The 24,121-nt window shown below is 40.1% G+C and overlaps 1 protein-coding gene and 1 long non-coding RNA gene across 2 annotated transcripts in view; one reads left to right on the top strand and one right to left on the bottom strand.

The window, feature by feature from the left end:
- Window positions 1-5,539, top strand: part of LOC134541055 (uncharacterized) — an 11,120-nt gene extending 5,581 nt beyond the window's left edge. Inside the window, exon 3 of the long non-coding RNA XR_010076540.1 lies at window positions 5,462-5,539. This is a non-coding gene — a long non-coding RNA (uncharacterized LOC134541055). The remainder of the gene's footprint in view (window positions 1-5,461) is intronic.
- LOC134541054 (globin-like) lies at window positions 3,846-24,121 on the bottom strand. Its single transcript, XM_063384198.1, has 4 exons — window positions 23,941-24,121; window positions 11,727-11,895; window positions 9,337-9,562; window positions 3,846-6,604 (listed from the first exon to the last, which is right to left on the bottom strand). Exons 2-4 carry the CDS (start codon window positions 11,873-11,875, stop codon window positions 6,440-6,442), a joined length of 540 nt encoding a protein of 179 aa, XP_063240268.1. The 5' UTR covers window positions 11,876-11,895; window positions 23,941-24,121; the 3' UTR covers window positions 3,846-6,439.

Below are 24,121 nucleotides of genomic sequence, written 5' to 3'. Positions count from 1 at the left end.
ATGGGAGTGTTTCAAGTTTAATGTGCCTCGAAAAAGTCAAATCGATGGTTGTTCCAATCGAGTGGAAGAGAGATAGATGCGGCGCAAGCGTACAATGAGCGTAACGGGACACCGTGAACCGGGACAATGTGCGTTATGGGACACTTTTTCATGCGTGCAGCCGGCGTTCGTCGATTTATTAGACGTTGTCACTTCAAAAAAAAATACCCACGACTTTGGACCTGATTCACAACCAGGAATTTCATTAAAATACTTTTCATCTTGTTAAAATTTACTAAACAGTATTACAAAGTTTCAATTTGTCTTTGTGAACTTTGGTTAGCGCCATCCGCCACAGGTGGCAGCACACTGAAAGAAATGATTTGTTAGTGGCTACAAAATCTATTTGGTTGATACTTCTTGAAGTGAAATTTGGTAGTCGCTAAAAAACACTTTGTGGTCCTCACTAACACATAGGTTTACAAGTACTAAAGTCATTTAGTAGTGTTTAAAATATTTATTTGTTGGATATATATTTATTAGCTACAACTAAATATTTTGCTGACACCAATAGTACGCATGTCATCCCCAATAAAACTTTTTGCCATAACAACAAAACAAAGTAACGAAATCATCTGCGCATGCGCGTGACGAGCTGGACAGAAGGAAACCGTGACCCGTGACATTCACGAAATCACTCCTACCAAGTGTTGTTTACCCATCATATCAAAAATTACATCTGTACATTGTACCGCATCTCGTGAATTATCTTTGGTAATATTGGCTGGGTAGGGCTACACTCACAGAGCGATCCCGCCTATGGTGTGCAGAGCTTCAGAAACAAAAACACGCTATTTAAAAAAACTGCTCAAATATTGGATTTGTGTGTATTTGTGGAAAGCATTTAAGAATACACAGCTCTGTTCCCGAATTTCGTTCTGGAGCGGCCCGTCCATTCAAGGATGTATCTGTGTCGGCGATGCGGGGATGATAAGCGCGACGCTCGCTGGTGCTTCTAGCGCGGTGTCTCCTCTGGACTGGCGCGCAGTCTTCTCGTCGTGCGTATGAGCGGTGACCGTAACATTACACGGCGGAGAAATGAAGATAAAGGTGTAATGCAAGACCCTTAAGTGCTTTCAAAAATCTGTACCGGTTGTTTTACGCCTGAAAATTACTCTGAAAACACGTATTTTAGCCTTTTAACTCTTCTAGAAGTATCTACGAAATCAAAAGTACTTTTCGGCCCTCGACGAATTCTTAAATGCTTTTTCGTAAACAGACCCCACTCGGATACCTTGAGTAATTTTCAAATCACGTTTTTTTTTTGTTTGTTTTTTTCCCCTGAAGCTCTGCGCACCGTGTGTGTGCCCGGGTGCACAAGGGCCTTAAAACTGTATTTTCAGGAGAGTGATAATAGCTAACAATGTGTGTTCTCATAATGACTTTTTGGCATGACATATGCGGTAGAGACTACTGAAAGCACCCGAGGGACTTGGATTACACAGCTTTCTTCATTTCTTCGACATACAATGTTATGTTTGCAGCTCAGATCTCATAGTTTCCCTTTGGCACGACGAGAAGACTGCGCGCCAGACGAGAGAGCCAAACGCCCGATCGTGCATCTTAGGTTTTTTTTTTTTTTGTTCATTGTAAATAAATATACAACTCATGGTAACTAATGGTCAATTGGGTTAGGTTAGCTACATTATAAATACTTTAAAACATTGTGGACGTTTGATTTGGTTAGGATAGCTACATTAAAGATACTGTGAAATCATGCAAACGGTTTCCCCCAAATAAATACACCTGTTGTGGTACGAAAAAAAAAAAAAAAGGCGAGCATGAACTTCGGGGAACTTCGGGTGTGGCTCTCTCGTCTGTGAAAAGAAAGGCTTCCCGCGCGCCAGCGATCGATGTTGCCAACTTGCCAACCATTCGGGTACACTCGCCTCTACATTCGGGTACCTTCGGCTGCAAGAAGTTCTCAGTTCGGGTGACATTCAGGCACATGCACAAAATAAAGTGTTGGAAAAAAAAAAAACATTGGTGTCTTCTTTAAAACAAATATCATAAACGCTGTTCTGTTAAGTGTCATAACAGCGTGACAACATAAAATTTTAAAGTTAAAATTCAACATTGGCTCTACTGCTAAGGTTCGTGCGTGGGGTTTTAAAATACGTCGTTGAAGGATTGGGGTTGGGGGGGGGGGGGGGGGGGGTAATGCAAACGTTGAGTACTACTATTCCAGCAGCATATGAAAATTTGTATTTTCAGGTTAAAGGTTGGAGTTAAGTATTACCTATAATACACATACGATGACGTAAATTTGTCTTGTGCTTTAATAGTGCAGCCGATACTGTTTGGAGTGAGAGATATCTGATCCTGTAGTCGTCGCCCTACTTGATACTAGCTTCACCTTGATCCTGTGGTACTCCAGAGATCCTTAGGAATTCAGCGTAGCCGAGGCTGTTTTCTAAAAGGCAGGGATGTTCGATGTCAGTCTTTACGACCACGGCGATGACTGTTTACCATCCTAATTGATTTTCCATTCCAAGTGAATATTGTTCAATATATATATATTTTTTTACTGTTATTTTCTTCTTATTTTCCTAAATTCTGGTGGATTTGAGTACCCTAAGCGGGTGTTCTCGGGTACCGGGTTCAGACACAGCAATTTGGGTACCTACGTGCTTAACTTTCAGGATCGTCAAGCTAATCTACCTAAACGAGATAAAATTTTCGCCACTTTTTAAGCCTTATAGTTAGAGACTGGAAAAATGCGTGAGTTCAATGACCTCCAGGATAGATTAGGTACACAATCCTCTGCCTACTTGGGCAAACGGCGCCCGTTCATTGGGTGCTGAATTTTGAGGCGTCTCAAGTGGGTAACTTGTGATTGGATACTTCTGTGATTGATTGTCTCTAATTGGCCAAGAGTCCTACATAGTAACAGTGAACCAATAGCAGAAGCAGCGCAACGGTATAATTATTTGAATTTTAGCATATCACGAAATGAACCCGCGAATTTTTTCGGTCTCTACTTATAGTCTGTTGGCAGAATCGAAATGGAAAAGTAGTTTGACGGACTTGTCTATCATTGTGAATCACTCGATGGACGGACAACGGACGGACAACGGACGGACCCGACAAATCATTGAGAGTTCGTCTTTAAACTTGGACACAGTTGTGTTTATTCGTTTGCACAAATGGTTTCATTATTGGCTTGGGCCGTGTCAGAACTCAAGTATATGTACACAGTTTTATACTTGAGACACCGCATATTTCACTTGCCCCTTGATGGTGTACTAAAGAAATTCTTTCGTATGAAGTTTTTGGTATCTGTATATTTTAGTACTCAGCTAAAAAAAGGTGGTTAACATTTTTAATAGATAAACTTAAAATTAGAGCAAAATTTTAAGAGTTAAAATATCACCTTTTTTATACTCAATTACAAACACGTGGATTTATGGCTGTAATTTACGTTACGTTTGTTATATATGTGTGCCTTTATTGAAACTTAGTTAAAAAATTGTATTTGCAAATTATTGTTATACATAAAGTGAAAATTATTTAACTAGTCTTTCAATTACTAAAGTGTTCAATAAAATAAAACAAACAAAATGGCGACGTTCCTTCGCCTCGAAGTATGCGTGTACATAGATTAATTTACTTGGATACCTGTATACTTCACTTCCACTACGGATATCCGAAGGGTACAAGTAAGTATAAGTGTAGATATACTTCAGGAGAATTCGGGACACAAGTACGTATAAGTATATACTTCAAGAGAATGACGACAGTGCCTCAGATCGTTGTATCACACCAATGAATGGGAACTGGAGTAATTCATAAATATCTTACAGAAACACAGTCCAAAAAAATTTATTATTATAAAAAATACAAACTATAAATATTTTTATGACTAGTCCATCCACATATATGTCACACATAGTAAAGGCCTGGTATTTATCGATACAAAAAAAACCTGAATGCTCATTTGACTACAACATTCTGCAATTATTATTTCAGGATGTGTTTTCTTCCGTCACTGAATTGGCTGTGATAAGATGTGCCGACCTTTCAATGCAATAATAATGAATATTTATAATTTTAACATATTACTAGATTGACAGAAAGCTTACAAAGACTGAGTTAGTTCAATTTATACGTATACGTATTATGTATATTTCCTGCTCCCACAGTAGGCCTACAAACATCAATAGGGAAAAACCTGCAACCAAGAGAAAAGTATAATATGGCTACATCGTTCGCTGCAGTTGTTTTTCAACAATGCGCACAATTTTGAAAATATATAATATACATATAAAGAAATATATGCGTCACGCATTAACTTCATAATATAATATAATATAATAGTTCATCATCACATTCCGAACCGGCGGTATAACAACATTCACACATTGTGTTGTTTGTGTTCCATTTAAGCCAACTTTTACAAAACATTACTTCGGAAACCAGTAGCCAAGAAATAATTTGAAACGCTACAAAAAAAGATACCGTAACTTTGTACAACACATTGCTATGGTTACTTTTGCGTGTATGAGATATGCTTTTCGAGATTATACTAGGCATTTCTTACGACAATGGACGCATAATTTTATATTTAAATTGATGTTTCATTCATTGGCATTGTTGTAATAATAAAATTAACCTATAATTGAAAACAATAACGTTATCCACATGGGCAACTTCCAAAGTGAAAATTTAAAAAAAAAATACAAAGAGCAAGGAGCTATAGTTATAAAAAATTTGTAACGAATCTTCACAAACTATTGTTCAAAAAATGGTTTGTAGTCAAGGATGTTCTTCTTTTTGTTATTGTTTGTTATGTATTGCAGCATGATCATGGTGAAGAAACTCTATTGCCGAGACAGAAACGTAGTTATTTGAAGTAGTTTTGAGCCTATCCGACATATAGTAGCTTCCATTATATATCACTAACTTAGTTATACTGATTGTGAGAAGTTATGCATACGCTATTATCAAGCAAACAAACCATTAATTTATTTAATTTTTGAAGTTAGATATTTTGCATCTTCTTGTACTAAATCAAAACCAGCGTACCACATGATCTAAATACACGCAGGATCATGCCATCAGGATGAAGTGATAAAATTGGATACGTGATATAATAATGTCACCATATCTGCAGGAGTGTTCAAGGGATTTTCAAGAAACACAAACACAGTGTTTTTCTCAATCAAGATGGGAGTTCAGATCACTCTTGAACTTTTATGTGTGTATCGGTGTGACCTTTCATGGGTGACGAGAACTTCCAAGACTGGCCTGATTACGGTTGCCGCCTCTTACTTAACAATTCGCCGACCACCAACTGCTTTTTGTTTGCTGGAAAACAAACGCTGTAAATATAAAGTTACGATTTTATTTAAATAAAACTTTTTTTAAAAAATTCTGAAATCATTTCGCAAAACCACGTAATTCCTTTTTTTTTTCTTTTTAGGGACACCCATCCACCTGCAAACCACAAACGCTGCAGGCAGACGGGCGTGTGTCTTCTGGCGGTCGGAAGATGGGAAGGTGAGCTGGATTTGAAAAATAATTTATTTGGCCTGACAGTTCAGAAACATTAGCAGCCTTAGACAATTTCGTCGTTTCGCAAACAATACCGCGTGAACTGTTTTTTTTTTGTTCCAACACATCTTATGGGACGTTTCGCAACCACCGATACAATTTTTTTTTTTACGACAAACATTCTACAGACAGCAGGTCAATCGCACAGTAAACGGAACCGCCCATGTACGATAAGCACACTTGCTTACTGCAGTATGCTTCGAGTTGAGGTAATAGGAGGAGTGTATTTTGGTTACTCTTGCTTTATATAAAAAAAGAACACTTGTCTTAGGTCTTTGCTAGTGACGATGAACTAGTCACCTTAATTAGGTAGACTGCTAGGGCTTAAAAAGAGGGGAGGGGTAGAGAAGGTGTGCCCCAGTCTCTATTTAGGCATAATATCTTATTGTAATACACATAACACAATATAAACATGGTAACTACAGTTCCCATCCCAAACAACACCCGATGATGTCGCAGAATCAATGCACGACGTTGGTAACTGCCATCTATGGGTGCTTGCGGGTACTACGTCTCTCCATAGATGCAAGAGATGCTGTAGTTGGGCACACTTGGAATGAGAAGCGTGTTTTCGAATGCACTGCAGCGCCGGCCGAGGGCGAACATGGCGGATATTGACGAAAAGTATTACAAAATGTTATTTTTTAAAAAAAAATAGCATTACGTTAAATACACGCTTGAAAATAAGCTTCTTTTTTTTTTTTTGGTACCCTCCTGTCAAACAAACTGAAATGTTAAATCAGGCGGTAAGGCGACACGGTTTGTGTTCTTCCCTCCGGGTTGAACCCGCGCAGACTCCCAGTGGATTCTTCTGGTCGCGGCGACGTCGACCGACGGAGAAGAGTCCTCACGGCGATCGCGACGCCTCCTCCCCCTCCTCCTGCCCCTCCATGCCCTGGAAGACGACGGCGTTGACCACGTCCAGCGCCTTGCCCCACCCCTGCCTCGCCGCGGGGGTGAACTTCCCCCCCAGCTTCTCCGACAGCAGTCTCAGGATCACCCCTTTCAGGTCCTGCAAGCAAGGAAAAAACAAGAACAAAAAAAGTTAATTTTTGACGTGACGACGTCTAATAAATTCGATGAACGCCGGCTGCACGCACGTAAAAGTGTCCCGTTACGCTCATTGTACGCTTGCGCCGCATCTATCTCTCTTCCACTCGATTAGAACAACCATCGATTTGACTTTTTTCGAGGCACATTGAAACTTGAAACACTCCCATTCGTTTCCTACTTTTCCTATCATCGTCCTACGCTAAACAGAATTAACACAGATTGGAAGAAGTTAAATAGCAAACATGTATAAAAGTTATAGTTAAAATAATCTGTTCGTTAAAGTAATAAACACGTTTGAATTAATGAGTGCAAATTAAAGTAAATTTATCAATTTAATTGTAGATTTAATTTCACTCCTTCTTTGTATCCATACAAAATAGTGATAATTCAATAAAAATGATTCAATTTTATTCATAAAAGTAAGCAATCATTTCATCAATGTTTTGTTATGACGTCATATTAAACTATCGTCCGTAAACCGACTTTAACAACAACCAATTTTTTTTTTAAGTGAAACTTCTTTCGGCGCGATGACAACAAAATTTCAAAGGCCGAATGTTAATGCTGACACGCAAAATATGTGCGTTTCCATAGCACAGCACATAATTTTATTGAATGCCTTGTCATTTAATAGTAATCGACTTGTACAAATAGTATCTCCTGTGAAATAATAATTTGTGTTTTCCATTGGATTTAACTGTCAGATTTACTGCAACTGTGATAATACTGTATTTAAAAAAAAAATAACATTTAAGTTGGGAAAATATTTAAAATTATTATAATTAGGGATGGTATGCAAAGTCAAATTTTTAATGTTAACAAGCGGGGTAGTATCAAGTCTTGAAAGATTGTTCGCCATTTTCTCTGTCCTGCAATCTAAGATTGTCACAGACAATACGTCTGTTCACTGGCTGGTCGCTTGTGCTAGACGCCAGTATACACTGTATGATGCTGCCAGAGTCGAGGCCAGCCTGCCCTGCGGGACTCCAAGGAAGAATCCCAACTTCTCCAGGACACAGGGTAACTCCCATCCCTCCCGCTCATCTTAAAACTGAGGAAACGTTTCCATCAACAGTCCTCTATTTCGACCACCACGCTTCTGTCCACGTGGAGCTGAGGCGCCTTAAGGGCTCCGCCTACCTGGTCACACAGACGGTGCGCAGAGCTTCAGGAAAAACAACGCGATTTCAAAACTACTCAAGATATCCGAGTGGGGTCTGTTTACGAAAAGCATTTAAGAGTTCGCTGAGGCCCGAAAAGTACTTTTAAATTTGGATCATGTTTTTAAACTGTATTTCTAGAAGCGTTAAAATGGCTGAAACGCATGTTTTCAGAGTAATTTTTAGGTGTAAAACAAGTGGTACAGATTTTTGAAAGCACTTAAGGGGCTTGCATTACACCTTTATCTTCATTTCCCCGTAATATAAAAATACGGTCACAGCACAAATTTCACAGTTATCAATTGACGACGAGAAGACTGCGCGCCAGTTCAGAGCCTTGAGCTTAGAGGCGATACCGCGCTAGAAATACCATCGAGCGTCGCGCTTATCATCCCGCCTCACTAACACACATACACCCCTGACGAGGCGGGCCCCTTAACTGTCCGGAACATTCTTCCGGTTCTGAGAGCAACTTCGCGTGAAGTGGCGTATCTAGGACGCCATTGTCCTCTCAGTTTCGAATATTAACTCGGTAAAGTTGTGATGGTCAAGGTCATCCAAGATGGCGGCTATGACGTCACAATCCAAGGTCGCGGGCCGCAATCCTAAACTCTCACCGGCACCAGTAGCAGGAGAAACTGTTATGTACTACTGTTATTTGTAAAACTTTATGTTGACGGTGATTTTGAAAAGCCATATTTCGCTAAGTTTTACTCATAATTTGTTGTAAACTTAGTTGCAGACGAAAATATGATAGTGTGACATGGACTTATGAAGAGACCCGGATATTTTGCGAATTCGTATGCCAATATTTGCTTTGCCATTGGCTGATTTCTTAGCCAGATCCCTTTTATAGAGACCTGAAAAATTCGCGGATTAATTTCGCGATATGCTGAACTTCAAATCAGTTATACCTCAATGCTGCTTCTGCTATTGGCTCACAACTCATCTGGAGGACTCACTCGATCAAATCCGTATAGAATCACAGGCTACTAACTACATTGGGACGTCTCACAAGACAGCAGCCAAAGAGTGACTGGCATCTGCACGAGTCTGTTAATCGGCACTACTTGATTCGCTTACTTCTCTCCTAGCTGAACACTGTTGGCTCGCAGCCGCAGAAAGGGCGTGTCCGAATAACTGCTGTCGTCATGATTTGCGAGTGAATGAACGGGGATCATGGCAGTAGGTCATAAATCTTTACACCGAGAGGCACTATACCTAACAGGCCTACACCGAAAGTCACTACACCAAAAGGCACTAGACTGAACATGCTTTTGACTGAACAGGCACTAGTTAGAAAGGCATTAGACCGAAAGGTACAAGCCCGAAAAGCACTAGACCGAAAGGCACTAAACCGAAAGGCACTACACAGAACAGGCACTAGACCGAAATGTGCTAGATAGAAATGCACTAAACTCAAGAATTACTAGACCTAAAAGGTGCTAGATCTAAAATATTTTCTCCGAAATTTCGGTCAAATGTCTTTCAGTCTAGTGCCTGATGTCCAGTGAATGTGCTCGAATGTTACCACGAAGCCCTGCTGGGGCACGTGGTGCCGGCGGTGGCTGGCGCCCAGCTTCTTTAGCATCTCGACCAAGACGTCCGGCTCGTCCAGGTTGTCGACGACGCTGGTCACTGCGTACATGACGCTGTTGGCGTGCGCGCGCAGTCGCTTGTCGCCGCGCAGGTCGGCGGGCGCCGAGCCGGCGAACGCCGCGAACAGCTTCTGGTGCTCCGGGTGCGTCTCGAAGAACCTGCGGCAAGGTCACCGCACGATCACTTCTTTGGTGTCAGTATTGTCTGTGACGAGCAATGAGACGTCAACCCACAACTCATCAGTTAATCTTTCCTTATGATCCCTCTATCTTTGAGATGTGATGTGTCTACCCATAACTCATCAGTTCATCATTCCATATGATCCCTCTATCTATGAGATGTCAACCTATAACTCATCAGTTCATCGCTTATAATACTGCTATGAGATGTCAACCCATAACTCATCAGTTCATAATTCATTATGATCCCTCTATCTATGAAATGTCAACCCAGAACTCATCAGTTCATCATTCCTAATGATCCTTTTATCTATGAGATGTCAACCCATAACTCATCAGTTCTTCACTTCTTATGATCCTACTATCTATGAGATGTCAAACCATTACTCATCAGTTCATCATTCCATATGATCCCTCTATCTATGAGATGTCAACCCATAACTCATCAGTTCATAATTCATTATGATCCCTCTATATATGAGATGTCAACCCATAACTCATCAGTTCATCATTCCTAATGATCCTTCTATCTATGAGATGTCAACCCATAACTCATCAGTTCTTCACTTCTTATGATCCTACTATCTATGAGATGTCAAACCATTACTCATCAGTTCATCATTCCATATGATCCCTCTATCTATGAGATGTCAACCTATAACTCATCAGTTCATCGTTTATAATACTGCTATCTATGAGATGTCAACCCATAACTCATCAGTTCATAATTCATTATGATCCCTCTATCTATGAGATGTCAACCCATAACTCATCAGTTCATCATTCCTAATGATCCTTCTATCTATGAGATGTCAACCCATAACTCATCAGTTCTTCACTTCTTATGATCCTACTATCTATGAGATGTCAAACCATTACTCATCAGTTCATCATTCCATATGATCCCTCTATCTATGAGATGTCAACCTATAACTCATCAGTTCATCACTTATAATACTGCTATCCATGAGATGTCAACCCATAACTCATCAGTTATTCACTTCTTATGATCCCGCTATCTATGAGATGTCAAACCATTACTCATCAGGTCATCATTTCATATGATCCCTCCATCTATGAGATGACAACCCATAACTTATCAGTTCATCATTCCTTATGATCCCTCTATCTTAGAGATGTCAACCCATAACTCATCTGTTCATTCCTTCTTATGACCGCGCTATCCATGAGATTTCAAACCATAAATCATCAGTTCAGTCCTTCTTATGTTCATGCTATATATGATATATTAAACCATTATTCATCATTTAATTTCTTCTTATGATACTGCTATCTATTAGATGTCATACCATAACACATCACTTCATTCCTTCTGATGATTCCGCTATCTATTAGATGTCAAACAATTATCCATCAATTCAATCCTTCTTAGGATACTGCTATCTATGAGATGTCAAAGCATAAACATATCAGTTATTTTCTTCCTTATTATCATATCTATGAGATGTCAAACCATAACAAATCACTTCATTCCTTCTTATTATCATGCTACAACGAGATTTTCAACAACAAATCGAAATTCTTACAAAATCTTTTTTTGACATATGCACTTGCTGTTACACTGTATGCCATATTAACTCCTCAATAACGGGGGGGGGGGGGGGGGAAATCAAATAATACAGCAACAAATAAGATGAACGTGCAAACACACAGAAAATCAGCCGACAAAAAAATTAAAAAAAAACAATAAAGCACAGAATATCCATGGAAGTAATTAGTCACATGCCCAGACCAAGACAGATGATTGTTAAAGAGAAAACGTCTAAATTCTTTAATTTTTTTTTTTTTGTAATTTTATAGGAATGCCAGCATAAGTGATTTCTGGTGGTAAGGCATAGTCCAGTCCACCCATCATATTATGTTTTCGATCCTGTTATCACAGATCTGGATTAGCAGTCGGGAGGTGATTGCCGCGCGTGACCGCCGTTCCTGCAGCTCCGGACGGGCCTCGATGTATCGATATAGATCGAGATTCACCTGGAATGTTAGGTCCCGCGGGACCCGCGGCACTCTGCGTCAAGAGTCGAATGAGCGTCGTTCCTTTGAGGAACCGCCGCCCCCGGGGCGGTCCTCGGATGTATCGATATAGATCGAGATTCAGCTGGACAGAACTGGCACTCACATGACGAGCAGCGCCTCGCCGTTGAGGGTGATGTCCTTGCGGACGAGCTGCCAGGTGGCCCTGACGGCCGCCTTGTCCCTGGGGGTGAGCCCCGTGGCGGGGCAGGGGTCGTCTTGCCCCGGCCACAGCAGGCTCTGCAGCAGCCCCATCTGCCCTGCTGTCCTGCTGTCTGGGGGGCACACACACACACACGCACATACACGTGACTGTCGCGTCTGCACTCGCACCGCAGCAGAACAGCGCCCGCAGTGCTGTCACAGCTTAGAAACACACAAGATAGAATCTTATAAGTTGTGCCTGTTCTAAGTTGTGAGTTTCTAAATTACATGTTTCTAAGTTATGACAGCTCTAAGTTGTGATAGTTCTAAGTTATGATTTTCTACGTTACGGCGTTTCTAAGTTGTGTGTTTCTAAGTTATAATATTTCTAAGTTATGTGGTTCGGCGTTGTGTGTTTCTAAGTTACGTGTTTCTAAGCTATGACAGCTCTAAGTTTTGACTTTCTACGTTATGACGTCTATAAGTTGTGTGTTTCTAAGTTATGATAGTTCTAAGTTATGTGGTTCGGCGTCGTGTGTTTCTAAGTTACGTGATTCTAAGTTATGACAGCTCGGAGTTGTGATAGTTCTAAGTTATGACTTTCTACGTTACGACATTTCTAAGCTGTGTGGTTCTGCATTGTGTGTTTCTAAGTTATAATCGTTCTAAGTTATGTGGTTCGGCGTCGTGTGTTTCTAAGTTACGTGTTTCTAAGTTATGACAGCTCTAAGTTGTGATATTTCTAAGTTATGACTTTCTACGTTACGACGTTTCTAAGCTGTGTGGTTCTGCATTGTGTGTTTCTAAGATATGATCGTTCTAAGTTATGTGGTTCGGCGTTGTGTGTTTCTAAGTTACGTGTTTCTAAGCTATGACAGCTCTAAGTTGTGATAGTTCTAAGTTATGACTTTCTACGTTACGACGTTTCTAAGTTGTGTGGTTCTGTATTGTGTTTTTCTAAGTTATGATAGTTCTAAGGTGTGTGTTTCGGCGTTGTGTTTCTAAGTTACGTGTTTCTAAGTTGTGATAGTTCTAAGTTATGACTTTCTACGTTACGACGTTTCTAAGTTGTGTGGTTCTGCATTGTGTGTTTCTTAGTTATGATAATTCTAAGTTATGTGGTTCGGTGTTGTGTGTTTCTATGTAACGTGTTTCTAAGTTATGACAGCTCGGAGTTGTGATAGTTCTAAGTTATGACTTTCTGCGTTACGACGTTTCTATGTTGTGTGGTTCTGCATTGTGTGTTTCTAAGTTATGATAGTTCAAAGTCATGTGGTTCGGCGTTGTGTGTTTCTGAGTTACGTGATTCTAAGTTATATGACAGCTCGAAGTTGTGATAGTTCTAAGTTATGACTTTCTACGTTACGACGTTTCTAAGTTGTGTGGTTCTGCAATGTGTGTTTCTAAGTTATGATAGTTCTAAGTTGTGTGTTTCGGCTTTGTGTGTTTCTAAGTTACGTGTTTCTAAGTTGTGACAGCTCGGAGTTGTGATAGTTCTAAGTTATGAATTTCTACGTTACGACGTTTCTAAGTTGTGTGTTTCTGCATTGGGTGTTTCTAAGTTATGATCGTTCTAAGTTACGTGGATTTTTTTCTAGGTTTATAAGTTATGGCTGTTACTAAGTTGTGTGTTTCTAAGTTATGTGTGGTTCCCAGTAACACCGGGTACCTTACCCAGCACAGCTCCAGTGATCAAACCTTTAAAACCAAAACAAAGAGTCCAAATACTTACTGAGTATTCGACAATGCTCGAATGAAATGGCAATTGAAATATGAAATCATGCACCAATTCACGTGGAAAAAAAATTAACTTAGTATTATCTCAAAGAAGAAAAAAATAACGTATTTCATACATGCAAAAAAAATATTCGTGTTAGGTAACTAGCGATTTTTTCGTTAGAAAGTCAAGTAGCAGCCTTTTTTTTAAATTTGATTCAAAATATAATCAAATACTCGATGTCTTAAATATAAGAAAAATGCTATTGCTTGAAAACTTTATTTTACAAATGTTCGATTTATCTTTTGAGGGAACAAAATCTGGCTCACTGTACCGAAAGAATTTTCTATACTTAAAAAAATATATATTAGAAATCAGTTAACAAAAAATAGTTTGTAATACTACAAGAAAGATTTTGTAATTTTGTACAACACATGGCTATGGTTATTTTGGAATACCGTATATGAAATAATTTCTTCGAGATATACCAAGTATTTTTTTCGAAAATTGTCTTTTTTTATATATATTCTAATTCATGTTACATACAAGCATTTTTTTTTTTTAAACCATGCAAAGATAATGGAATATTCAATAGTTTGACTTTATTTCGTTTCATTGTGCTTATTATTGTGCACAGTTAATGGTTTCCAAATGACTTTTAACCATTGGAAGTACTGGGACAACACAAAGCATAAATGCCCGGATGAGAATCCGAACCCATTACTAATTGCGAACAGTAGTTTGAAGTGATACAGCTGTTTTCACGTTAAATGCTATAAATTTACAAATATTACTGTAATTTTACACGAATACCTCAGTTCCGTCTACAAGGAAAAAAAAAATTGGTTGTCTGTAAAGTCGGTTTACGGACGATAGTTTAACGTGACAACGTCATAACAAAACTTTAATGAAATGATTGCATACTTTTATGAATAAAATTGATTCATTTTTATTGAATTATCACTATTTTGTATGGATACAAAGAAGGAGTGAAATGAAATCTACAATTAAATTGATAAATTTACTTTTATTTGCACTCATTAATTCAAATATGTTTATTACTTTATCGAACAGATTATTCTAACTATAACTTTTATACGTGTTTGCTATTTAACTTCTTCCAATCTGTGTTATTCTGTTAAGGATAGGACGATGATAGGAAAAGTAGGAAACGAATGGGAGTGTTTCAAGTTTAATGTGCCTCGAAAAAGTCAAATCGATTGTTGTTCCAATCGAGTGGAAGAGAGATAGATGCGGCGCAAGCGTACAATGAGCGCAACGGGACAAAGCGTAACGGGACAATGTGCGTAACGGGACACATTTCGTGCGTGCAGCCGGCGTTCATCGATTTATTAGACGTCACGTCAAAAATCTACGGTGTATAGAGTGTCCAAGCCATGAATCTGCCATTGTAAGAGGGGTACCGTTAGGGGCAGGTAGCAACTCCCTCTCCTAGCCTGAACACGCACCTTCAAAGCTCTTTTTTTTTAAGGAAGATTCTCCGAAGGGCTCCCCGTAGGTTTATTTTGTGGGTGGGGGGGGGGGGGGAGAGAGCTCGCGGGAAAGTGCCAGGAAAATGTACGCTTTCGCCTGGCCTCCGAGAAACAGGGGGGAAAACTTAACGGCAGGGAAAACGTGCCAGCTCAACTCTACCTTCATCTGATTATACACTCCACGGAATGAGTAAAACAGTTTCGCTCCCAAGAGTTTTTTTTTAGAAAGTACAGGTCCCTACAAAATTCTAGGACCTTTAAAAAAAGATTAATATAACAAAATTTGGCTTTAAATTTCCGGTAGGGATTGCTTCTTAACCGCAATAAATAATCATTTTTTTATATAACAATTAAGGGTTTCGGCACATGGTTAGCAAATTTCATAAATTTCGAAATAAAACCTTTAAGAAAATTTTTTCTGTTCTGCTATTTATTGATCTAAAATTCCCTGCTTATTAGGATTTTTTTAAAACATATCACCATTTTCTTGCGAGATGTAATTTTTTTTTTCACTAGATAAATGTTTGTTTAGATACACACAAAAAATTGTTACCAAGTCCCTTAATTCAAAAAACCTTTAGAAACACGATACTTTGTTTGTAGTAAAGATTTTCTGGAACCCTAAATCGTGTTTTGTTTGGGGAAAAAATTAATTACCAAAATTGTGATCAATTAGTTGTTTATTTAATAATGAGCATTTTAGAGTTTTGAAACTCATTAGTAATTTCTACCGGAAGTTTATAACCGAAAAACATTTTCATCTTAAATTTATCGATGATAATTGAACTTTCGGCGGGACCTGTGGTGTATGGAATACGTCGGCAGGTAGTTCTGACGACCTCAGCAGTTACCTGCCCTAGCATTAAGGGCCCTGCATACCGTTGCTACCGGGGCATGCACAAGGTGTCCAGAGCTCCAGATGAAACCCCGCCATAACTACTGAAGACATCCAAGTGGTGTCTGTTTCAGAAAAAAAAAGTGGTTGTCTGTAAAGTCGGTTTACGGACGATAGTTTAACGTGACAACATCATAACAAAACATTGATGAAATGATTGCATACTTTTATGAATAAAATTGAATTATTTTTATTGAATTATCACTATTTTGTATGGATACAAAGAAGGAGTGAAATGAAATCTACAATTAAATTGATAAATTTACTTTTATTTTCACTCATTAATTCAAATATGTTTATTACTTTAACGAAGAGATTATTTTAACAATAACTTTTATACATGTTTGCTATTTAACTTCTTCCAATCTGTGCTATTCTGTTAAGGTTAGGACGATGAAAGGAAAAGTAGGAAACGAATGGGAGTGTTTCAAGTTTAATGTGCCTCGAAAAAGTCAAATCGATGGTTGTTCCAATCGAGTGGAAGAGAGATAGATGCGGCGCAAGCGTACAATGAGCGTAACGGGACAATGAGTCATCCTTTTTCGTGCGTGCAGCCGGCGTTCATCGATTTATTAGACGTTGTCGCGTCAAAAAAAAATTGTTAATACTCTGAGGGCGGATGAGTAGGCTACTTCTGTTTCCGGAATTCGCTTTTAATACTGTATTTTCAGAAGTGTCAAAATGGCTGTTACGCGTGTTTTCAGAATAACATTTCAGGCATGAAACACCCGGTACAGATACTTGAAAGCACTCAAAAAAGACTTGCGTTAAACGTTTGTCTTCATTTCTCCGCCATATAATGTTACGGTTACCCCTCAGATATCATAGCTGCACCCTATGCACGAAGAGAAGACTGCGCGCCAATACAAGAGCTTTGTGCTTAGAGGCGACATCGCGCTGGAAGCACCAGTAGAGCGTCGCACTTATCACCCAGTCTCGCCGACACAGACACACCCCTGACTAGGCGGGCCAACAGACTGCACTTCTGCCGGTGATTAAGGCAGTTTCCCCCCCCCCCCCCCTCATCGCTCCAGGAAGCACAGGGAAAACATGAAACATTGAAAAAACTTGCGGCAGGGAAAATTTTTTTTTTAAAGCAGTCATGAGGACTGCCGACAGAATTGAAAACGTTTTTCGCAATTTTTTACGAAAAAATATCATACAACAAATTTGTTTTATCACGTTAGTAAAATAACTCCTAAATTACTATAATATTACGCATTGCGTAGTAATTTATTGTAGGTATTAAAAAATAATGTTCTTAATTATTAGATTATATTGCTAAAAGACTCCGTTTTCTTCGTTATTCAAACTATATATCTATATGAGAATTTTATACTCACTTTTTACTGCACAGTAATCGTATACTTAAGATTTAAAATAAAAACTGAACAAAATTACAATTTGAACACTAATAGGAACAGCTGTAGTGTTATCGTTAACACGTCACGTGACCATGTCGATGACGACTTAACTTTTTCAAAGGTTCCATTTATCTTTTGAGGGAACAAAATCTGGCTCACTGCACAGAAATAAATTTCTATACTTAAAAAAAAAATCCTTTAGAAATTTGTTAACAAGAAATAGTTTACAAGAAAGATTATTTTGTAATTTTGTACAACACATGGCTATGGTTATTTTGGCGCATATTAAATAATTTTTTTCGTGATATACCGAGTATTTCATTCGAAAATTGTCTAATTGATATTTCATACTAACATTTTTTTTTTTTAAACCATGGCAAAGATAATCGAACATTCAATAGTTTTCACTTCAAAAAAAATATTTTTGGGCGTCGTAATTTCGCCCGGATATCGGGTTGTGGAAGATAGCCCAGCTGCTGACGGGAGTCGGTGCCAGAATAAACAAAACTCTGTCTGCAGGAAAACAAAATCACGTTTCTTCAAGGCGAGCGCGTTGCTTGGGTGCCAGACCGCCTGGCCTTCGCTTCGGAGATTTCAGGCCGCGGCGACCATAGAGCAACGAAGGGAGGTATAGAAGTGCGACTCTTACAGTGGGAACTGAAACCATCATGCTTCGCGCGACAAGCGACGCTATCTGTTGGCTGGGCCCACAACTACCAGCAAAAAAAAAAAAAAAAAAAACTCGGGATAGAGGTTCTAGTACAAAGTTTTATGTTACTTGACGACTAAAATTCTTAGTAAAAGTGATTTCAACTGTGCAAATAAAACTTAATACTGTTGTTTTATATTTAAAAAAAAAGGGGGGGGGGGGGGTTTGTCCGTAAAGTCGGTTTACGGACAATAATTTTACGTCATAACGTCATAAGAAAACATTGATGGAAAAATTGCATACTTTTTAATTTTCAAATATTATTTACAGTTTTTTGAAAATTTTGAAAACCGTTGTTTGTCACGGTGGACGAATATAAAAATAATTATTCGTTCAGTCATGTTTGTGCCTGATGACGGGATCAGATGGACATCCAGCTCCCGAAACGTCGCAACTGTTTTGCCGTGGGAAACCCCTACTGTCTTCGTCGGTGCATCTGTCTTATCTTCTTCGCTGTGTTCGTATACTATTTCTGCGTTGTCCAAGGGTGTTGTTGTCTGCCTGCATTTACTGTCCCGTCTTTGTTAGCCCGCTAGTGTTCGTCTGTGCGAATTCTTTTCGCTGAATTCTTGTGCTGTCTGTTGTTTAAGTTTGAATGTGTTCGTCTGTGCTATCGTAATTGGAGGGCGGATTTGCTTCTTCTCAAGAAATATGACTTTGAATACTGAATCATTAGGGACTGGAAAAATTAGCGAGTTCAATGACCTTCAGGATAGACACCACGATCCTCTGCCTACTCGGGCAAACGGCACCCGTTCACTGGGTGCTGAATTTTGAGGCGTCTCAAGTGGGTAACTTGTGATTGGATACTTTTTTTGACTGATGGTCTCTAATTGGCCAAGAGTCCTACATTATAACAGTGAACCAATAGCAGAAGCAGCTCAACGGTATAATTATTTGAATTATAGCAAATCACGAAATGAACCCGCGAATTCTTCCGGTCTCCAAGTATACCTTTTGGCCCAAGATGGCGCATGGTGGCATGTGACGTAATACCTCTCTCTCTCTCTCTCTCTCTCTCTCTCTCTCTTCTCGACTTCCGGCCTCGTTCGTGACTCAGCATCGGCGGCCCGAGGATCGCAGCCTAAATAATTCCGCCGGTTCCCACGAAAAGTCCGCGCAGGTCGATGGGACAGTTACCTTCTGAAACTTCCTACCCCCTACCCCTCCCTCCTCCTGGGCTCAATCTACGCTTCAGGCAATTATCCTTCCTTGCCCCAATTTCAAATCTTAAGGCCAACCCGCCTACCCGGGCACACATACGGTGCGCAGAGTTCCAAGGAAAAATAACGCCATTTCAAAATCACTCCAGACGTCCGATTGGGGGTCTGCTTACGAAAAGCATTTACAAGTTCGCTTGGGGGCCGAAAAGTACTTTTGATTCCGGATTAGATTTTCAAACTTTATCGTTAAAATGGCTAGTAAGACGTGTCATCAGAGTAATTTTCAGGCGTAAAACAACCGGTACAGATTCTTGAAGGCACTTAAAAGGGACTTGCATTACACCTTTATCTTCATTTCTCCGCCATGTAATGTTACGGTCGCCGCTCATACGCACGACGAGAAGACTGCGCGCCAGTTCAGAGGAGACACCGCGCTAGAAGCACCAGCTAGTCCCGCCTCGCCGACGCAGATACGTCCCTTCACGTTCATTATCTGAAATTTCTTTATTATTAATATTATTATTATTTTGCTGCCGCTTCGAGGACGAGAATTTCACCGACACAACACTTTGAGGTTGAATGACCGTCAGTCTGGGGCCTGTGGGTCAAATGCCTGTTTGCCAAAGTCAGGATGATGTTTTCCCAGCGAGATTTAATTTCGGGTTGTCGGTCAAATCGACTGTCGATCGAGCGACCTATCGATCCACAGCCGCGCGCCTGCGAAGCGACTCGGCCGGGTTCCGCATCGTTGCTCGCCCTGGATGGTGTCTCTTGGGTTGTGTGTTGTAGCCACGTCACAAGGCGAAGATTCCACCGAGATATCAGTCTACCTTGAAGTCGTCACCGTCAGGTTAGCAGTCACCTCAAGAGGTTCTTGGAAGTTCTCCCGCCTTGAAAATATCTACTGACTGTTTTTTTAACTTCGCCACTTAAAATAAGGCAATAAATAAATAAAAATCAAGCTATGCAGCCAATATTTTTTTTTTACTTCAGCCCCTCCACGCTGAAGTTAGTCTCACACAGCCGAAGTGTTTGTGAGCCCTCCTAACGAAAATGGGAGTGATTTTACGGGAGGTTCCTAGTACGTTCCAGGCCGGAGCCTATACGCGTTTCGTAAAAAAAGTAACAATGGCCAGAGCCCTCCTTAACTTTCGTGGGCGAGGACTCAGTGGGAAGACGGGTCGCCTTTTGATTGGACAGGACCCGAATAGAAGAGGCCACTGATTGGCCAGCTGTCCCCAAACCAGTCACGGAGCCCCCAGTTCTGATCGGCCAAACCAACAAGGTAAACCAGAAGAAAGGAAGACTCTGATTGGACAGATGCGGCCCAGACAACCCGAAGAGGAGACAGGCCACTTATTTAGCCAACTGTACCAGACCAGTCACAGAGCTCCCAGTTCTGATCGGCCAGACCAACAAGCCAACCAGAATAAAGGAAGACTCTGATTGGACAGGCGGCCCAGCCAACCCGAACAGGAGAGAGAGACCACTTATTTGGCCAGCTGTACCCAAACCAGTCACAGAGCCCCCAGTTCTGATCGGCCAAACCAACAAGGTAAACCAGAAGAAAGGAAGACTCTGATTGGACAGGCGGCCCAGCCAACCCGAACAGGAGAGAGAGACCACTTATTTGGCCAGCTGTACCCAAACCAGTCACAGAGCCCCCAGTTCTGATCGGCCAAACCAACAAGGTAAACCAGAAGAAAGGAAGACTCTGATTGGACAGGCGGCCCAGCCAACCCGAACAGGAGAGAGAGACCACTTATTTGGCCAGCTGTCCCCAAACCAGTCACAGAGATCCCAGTTCTGATCGGCCAAACCAACAAGGTAAACCAGAAGAAAGGAAGACTCTGATTGGACAGGCGGCCCAGCCAACCCGAACAGGAGAGAGAGACCACTTATTTGGCCAGCTGTCCCCAAACCAGCCACAGAGCCCCCAGTTCTGATCGGCCAAACCAACAAGGTAAACCAGAAGAAAGGAAGACTCTGATTGGACAGGCGGCCCAGCCAACCCGAACAGGAGAGAGAGACCACTTATTTGGCCAGCTGTCCCCAAACCAGTCACAGAGATCCCAGTTCTGATCGGCCAAACCAACAAGCCAACCAGAAGAAAGGAAGACTCTGATTGGACAGGTGCGGCCCAGCCAACCCGAAGAGGAGAGAGGCCACATATTGGGCCAGCTGTCTCCAAACCAGTCACAGAGATCCCAGTTCTGATTGGCCAAACCAACAAGCCAACCAGAAGAAAGGAAGACTCTGATTGGACAGGCCGCCTAGCCAACCCGAAGAGGAGAGGCCACTGATTGATAAAATTTAAATGAAAATACTTAAATATATTTTGAGACAAAAGAACCAACCATTAAACTACGACTGGGGATGTGAAAAATAATCATGGAACGAACAAAAACTATGATAACAAGGTCAGGCATCAAACCGCATGGCCTCTGTTATCTTCGCAGTCCATCGTGCAATAGCTCACCCGTGAACACGCGATAAGAGATTAAAGGTTACTCTCACTACGTACCTTGGCGAACAAACATGTTTTTGCTTTTGCGTGTTCTACAATTTAAAAAAGTAAAAATAAAAAAAAATATTTTAAAAAATAGTTTGTAAATTTTATCAACATGGTAACACTGTCAAATTTTTGTCTCGAATTATATTTGATAAGAGATTTGGAGGAGTAATATTGGAAGAAATTTCGCTTTCAATTTTCTCCGTCATATTAAGTTGAACAAATAACCATAAACCTGTTTTTTTTTCTTGTCAACTCTATCCAAGTTTATAACTCGAATAATAACCTCAAAAAATTCAGGGTGAATCTCACTTTAAAATTAAAATAATGCTTCACGATGCTGAAGTAATTAAATTTTTTTATTATTTTTGTGCATTTATTAATTTTTAAAAACATCTGTAAACTTAGCTTACGTTAATACTGGTAATATAATAATATTTGTTATGTTAATTGTTTTTATGGAATATTATTTTACACATATAATTGATAGTAATACTATTTTAGTTATTTTACCTTTATAACCTTGATATCCCATGTTTTCTTATCCATTCTAAAGATTCGTACGTTTTCGCTGTGCATTATTCTGATTGACTTATTCCACCCTACTTTCAGCAAATTTTAAAGTACAGTCCTATTTACAAATTATTTGATTGAATCTCAAGTCATCCAACTTGTCGAGCGAAAAAAGGCTGCACTGGTGACGTTTTCATCGGTGACGCCATAACGGTCAAACTTTGTTGGAAGTGAAAGTTTGATGGCGTGGGAGGACCTTTACTCTGGAGTGGTGGACTGTAAAATTAATTATAGGTTCAAGATTTGTATTTTCACCAAATTACCGGAGACGGGAATAATTCGCGGATGCATTTCATTCTCCAGTGATGCTGTTGGCTCACCAGCTCATCTGGAGGACTCTGGGCCAATGAGAAGCACTCAGCCAAAACTGTATCGAATTATAGGCTGCTATGTCGGAACGTCTCACAAGACAGCAATGAGAAGACACCGGAAAAATTCGCGGGTTCAATAACCTTTAGGATAGACTCCAATATCCTCTACACACTCGTGCAAATGCCAACTGTTCATTGGCTGCTGACTTGTGAGTCGTCACGACTGGGTGGCCTGTGATTCGACACTTCTATGAGTGAGGGTCTCTAATTGGCCCTCAGTCCTCCAGATTAACAGTGGACCAATGGCAGAAGCAGCACTAGGGTGTAATTATTTGAATTTTAGCAAAACACGAATTGAACCCGCGAATTTTTTAGGTCTCTAGCAATGAGTGGGTGACGTCTGTCTGAGTGTACGTAGAACTGTGGAGTCTATCCTGGAGGTCATTGAACCCGCTATTTATTCCAGTTCCTTCCGATTAACAAGAACAAAAAGGTTCCCGCTTAATATTTAGCCAATAAAAAAGCAACATCAATAATCGCTACATGACGGCATCCTTGCAATAATTCTTCCTAGCGAGGTTGTTCAAGCTATTAAACAACTTTATAGCTTGTTAGCCTTTACACGGCTACGATTTGTAGAGACCGGAAAAATTCGCGGGTTCATTTTGAGATTTGCTAAAATTCAAATAATTATACAGTTGCGCTGCTTCTGCTATTGGTTCGCTGTTAATATGTAGGACTCTTGGCCAATTAGAGACCATCAATCAAAGAAGTATCCAACCACGAGTTACCCACTTGAGACGCATCAATATTCAGCACCCAAATGAACATGCACCGTTTGCCCAAGTAGGCGGAGGATCGTGGAGTCTATCCTGAAGGTCATTGAACTCGCGAATATTTCCAGTCTCAAACGTTTTGTTTTGCTATCCAATTGCTAACCAGTTGACTTCGACTTCAGAACGGATACACGCTCCATGTACTAAAACCGAAATGGTTTTTGGTACGTGCATTTCAAAGATTTACATACAAGTGGAACGTGGTTATTTATTTGCGAGGCATATCACGAAGTAGCCAGCAGCATTGCAGATAAACCTTTAAAAAAAATTCAATTCTGCGATCAATTAAATTCTCCTTATTTGCACGGCCCAAAAACGTTTAAAGAATGTAACTTTGGCAACTAATTATGCAAAACGTATGCGCTGTACATATATATATATATTTTAATTTCGTGAAAGTTCAAACATTTAAAAAGGTCTACAAGTTGATCAGTGATTAATATAAATATAAAAACATGACCTGAAATGGGCGGCATCCCCTTAAGTTACGAAGTTGTTTGTGCTGTCTACGTCAAAACTCTCACGCTAGGAAAAAAAAATTGTCAAGGACAAAGTTACACGGAGGTAACAAAAACAAAAAAAAAAAAAAAAAAAAAAACTCACCTGCGAGTTGACGATGATGTACGAAGAGGAACAAAAATAAAAATGAAATGAAGAAGCGACCGAAAAAGAAGGAAGCCAAACGTCGACTACGTGATTCTCACGTTCGCCGCGCGGGCAAGCGGCTGGCGACTGAAGCACTTGGGATCGTGTTTCGTTCCCGCCTAGCCGCCTCCGCGCATGC

The sequence above is a fragment of the Bacillus rossius genome, chromosome 18, assembly GCF_032445375.1.
Source record: "Bacillus rossius redtenbacheri isolate Brsri chromosome 18, Brsri_v3, whole genome shotgun sequence".
NCBI classification, from domain to species: Eukaryota; Metazoa; Arthropoda; class Insecta; order Phasmatodea; family Bacillidae; genus Bacillus; species Bacillus rossius.
Note: the sequence above shows the minus strand (reverse complement) of the source record. Positions and strands in the feature narration are given on the sequence as shown.

What these genes read in the sequence shown, in the direction of transcription:
- LOC134541054 (XM_063384198.1), bottom strand. Translation starts at nt 11,875, where the DNA reads ATGGGGCTGCTGCAGAGCCTGCTGTGGCCGGGGCAAGACGACCCCTGC. An exon ending in GGCGAGGCGCTGCTCGTCAT is followed by an intron (nt 9,563 to 11,726) that starts GTGAGTGCCAGT and finishes ACCTTGCCGCAG; the next exon opens with GTTCTTCGAGACGCACCCGG. An exon ending in TGCCCCAGCAGGGCTTCGTG is followed by an intron (nt 6,605 to 9,336) that starts GTAACATTCGAG and finishes CCTTGCTTGCAG; the next exon opens with GACCTGAAAGGGGTGATCCT.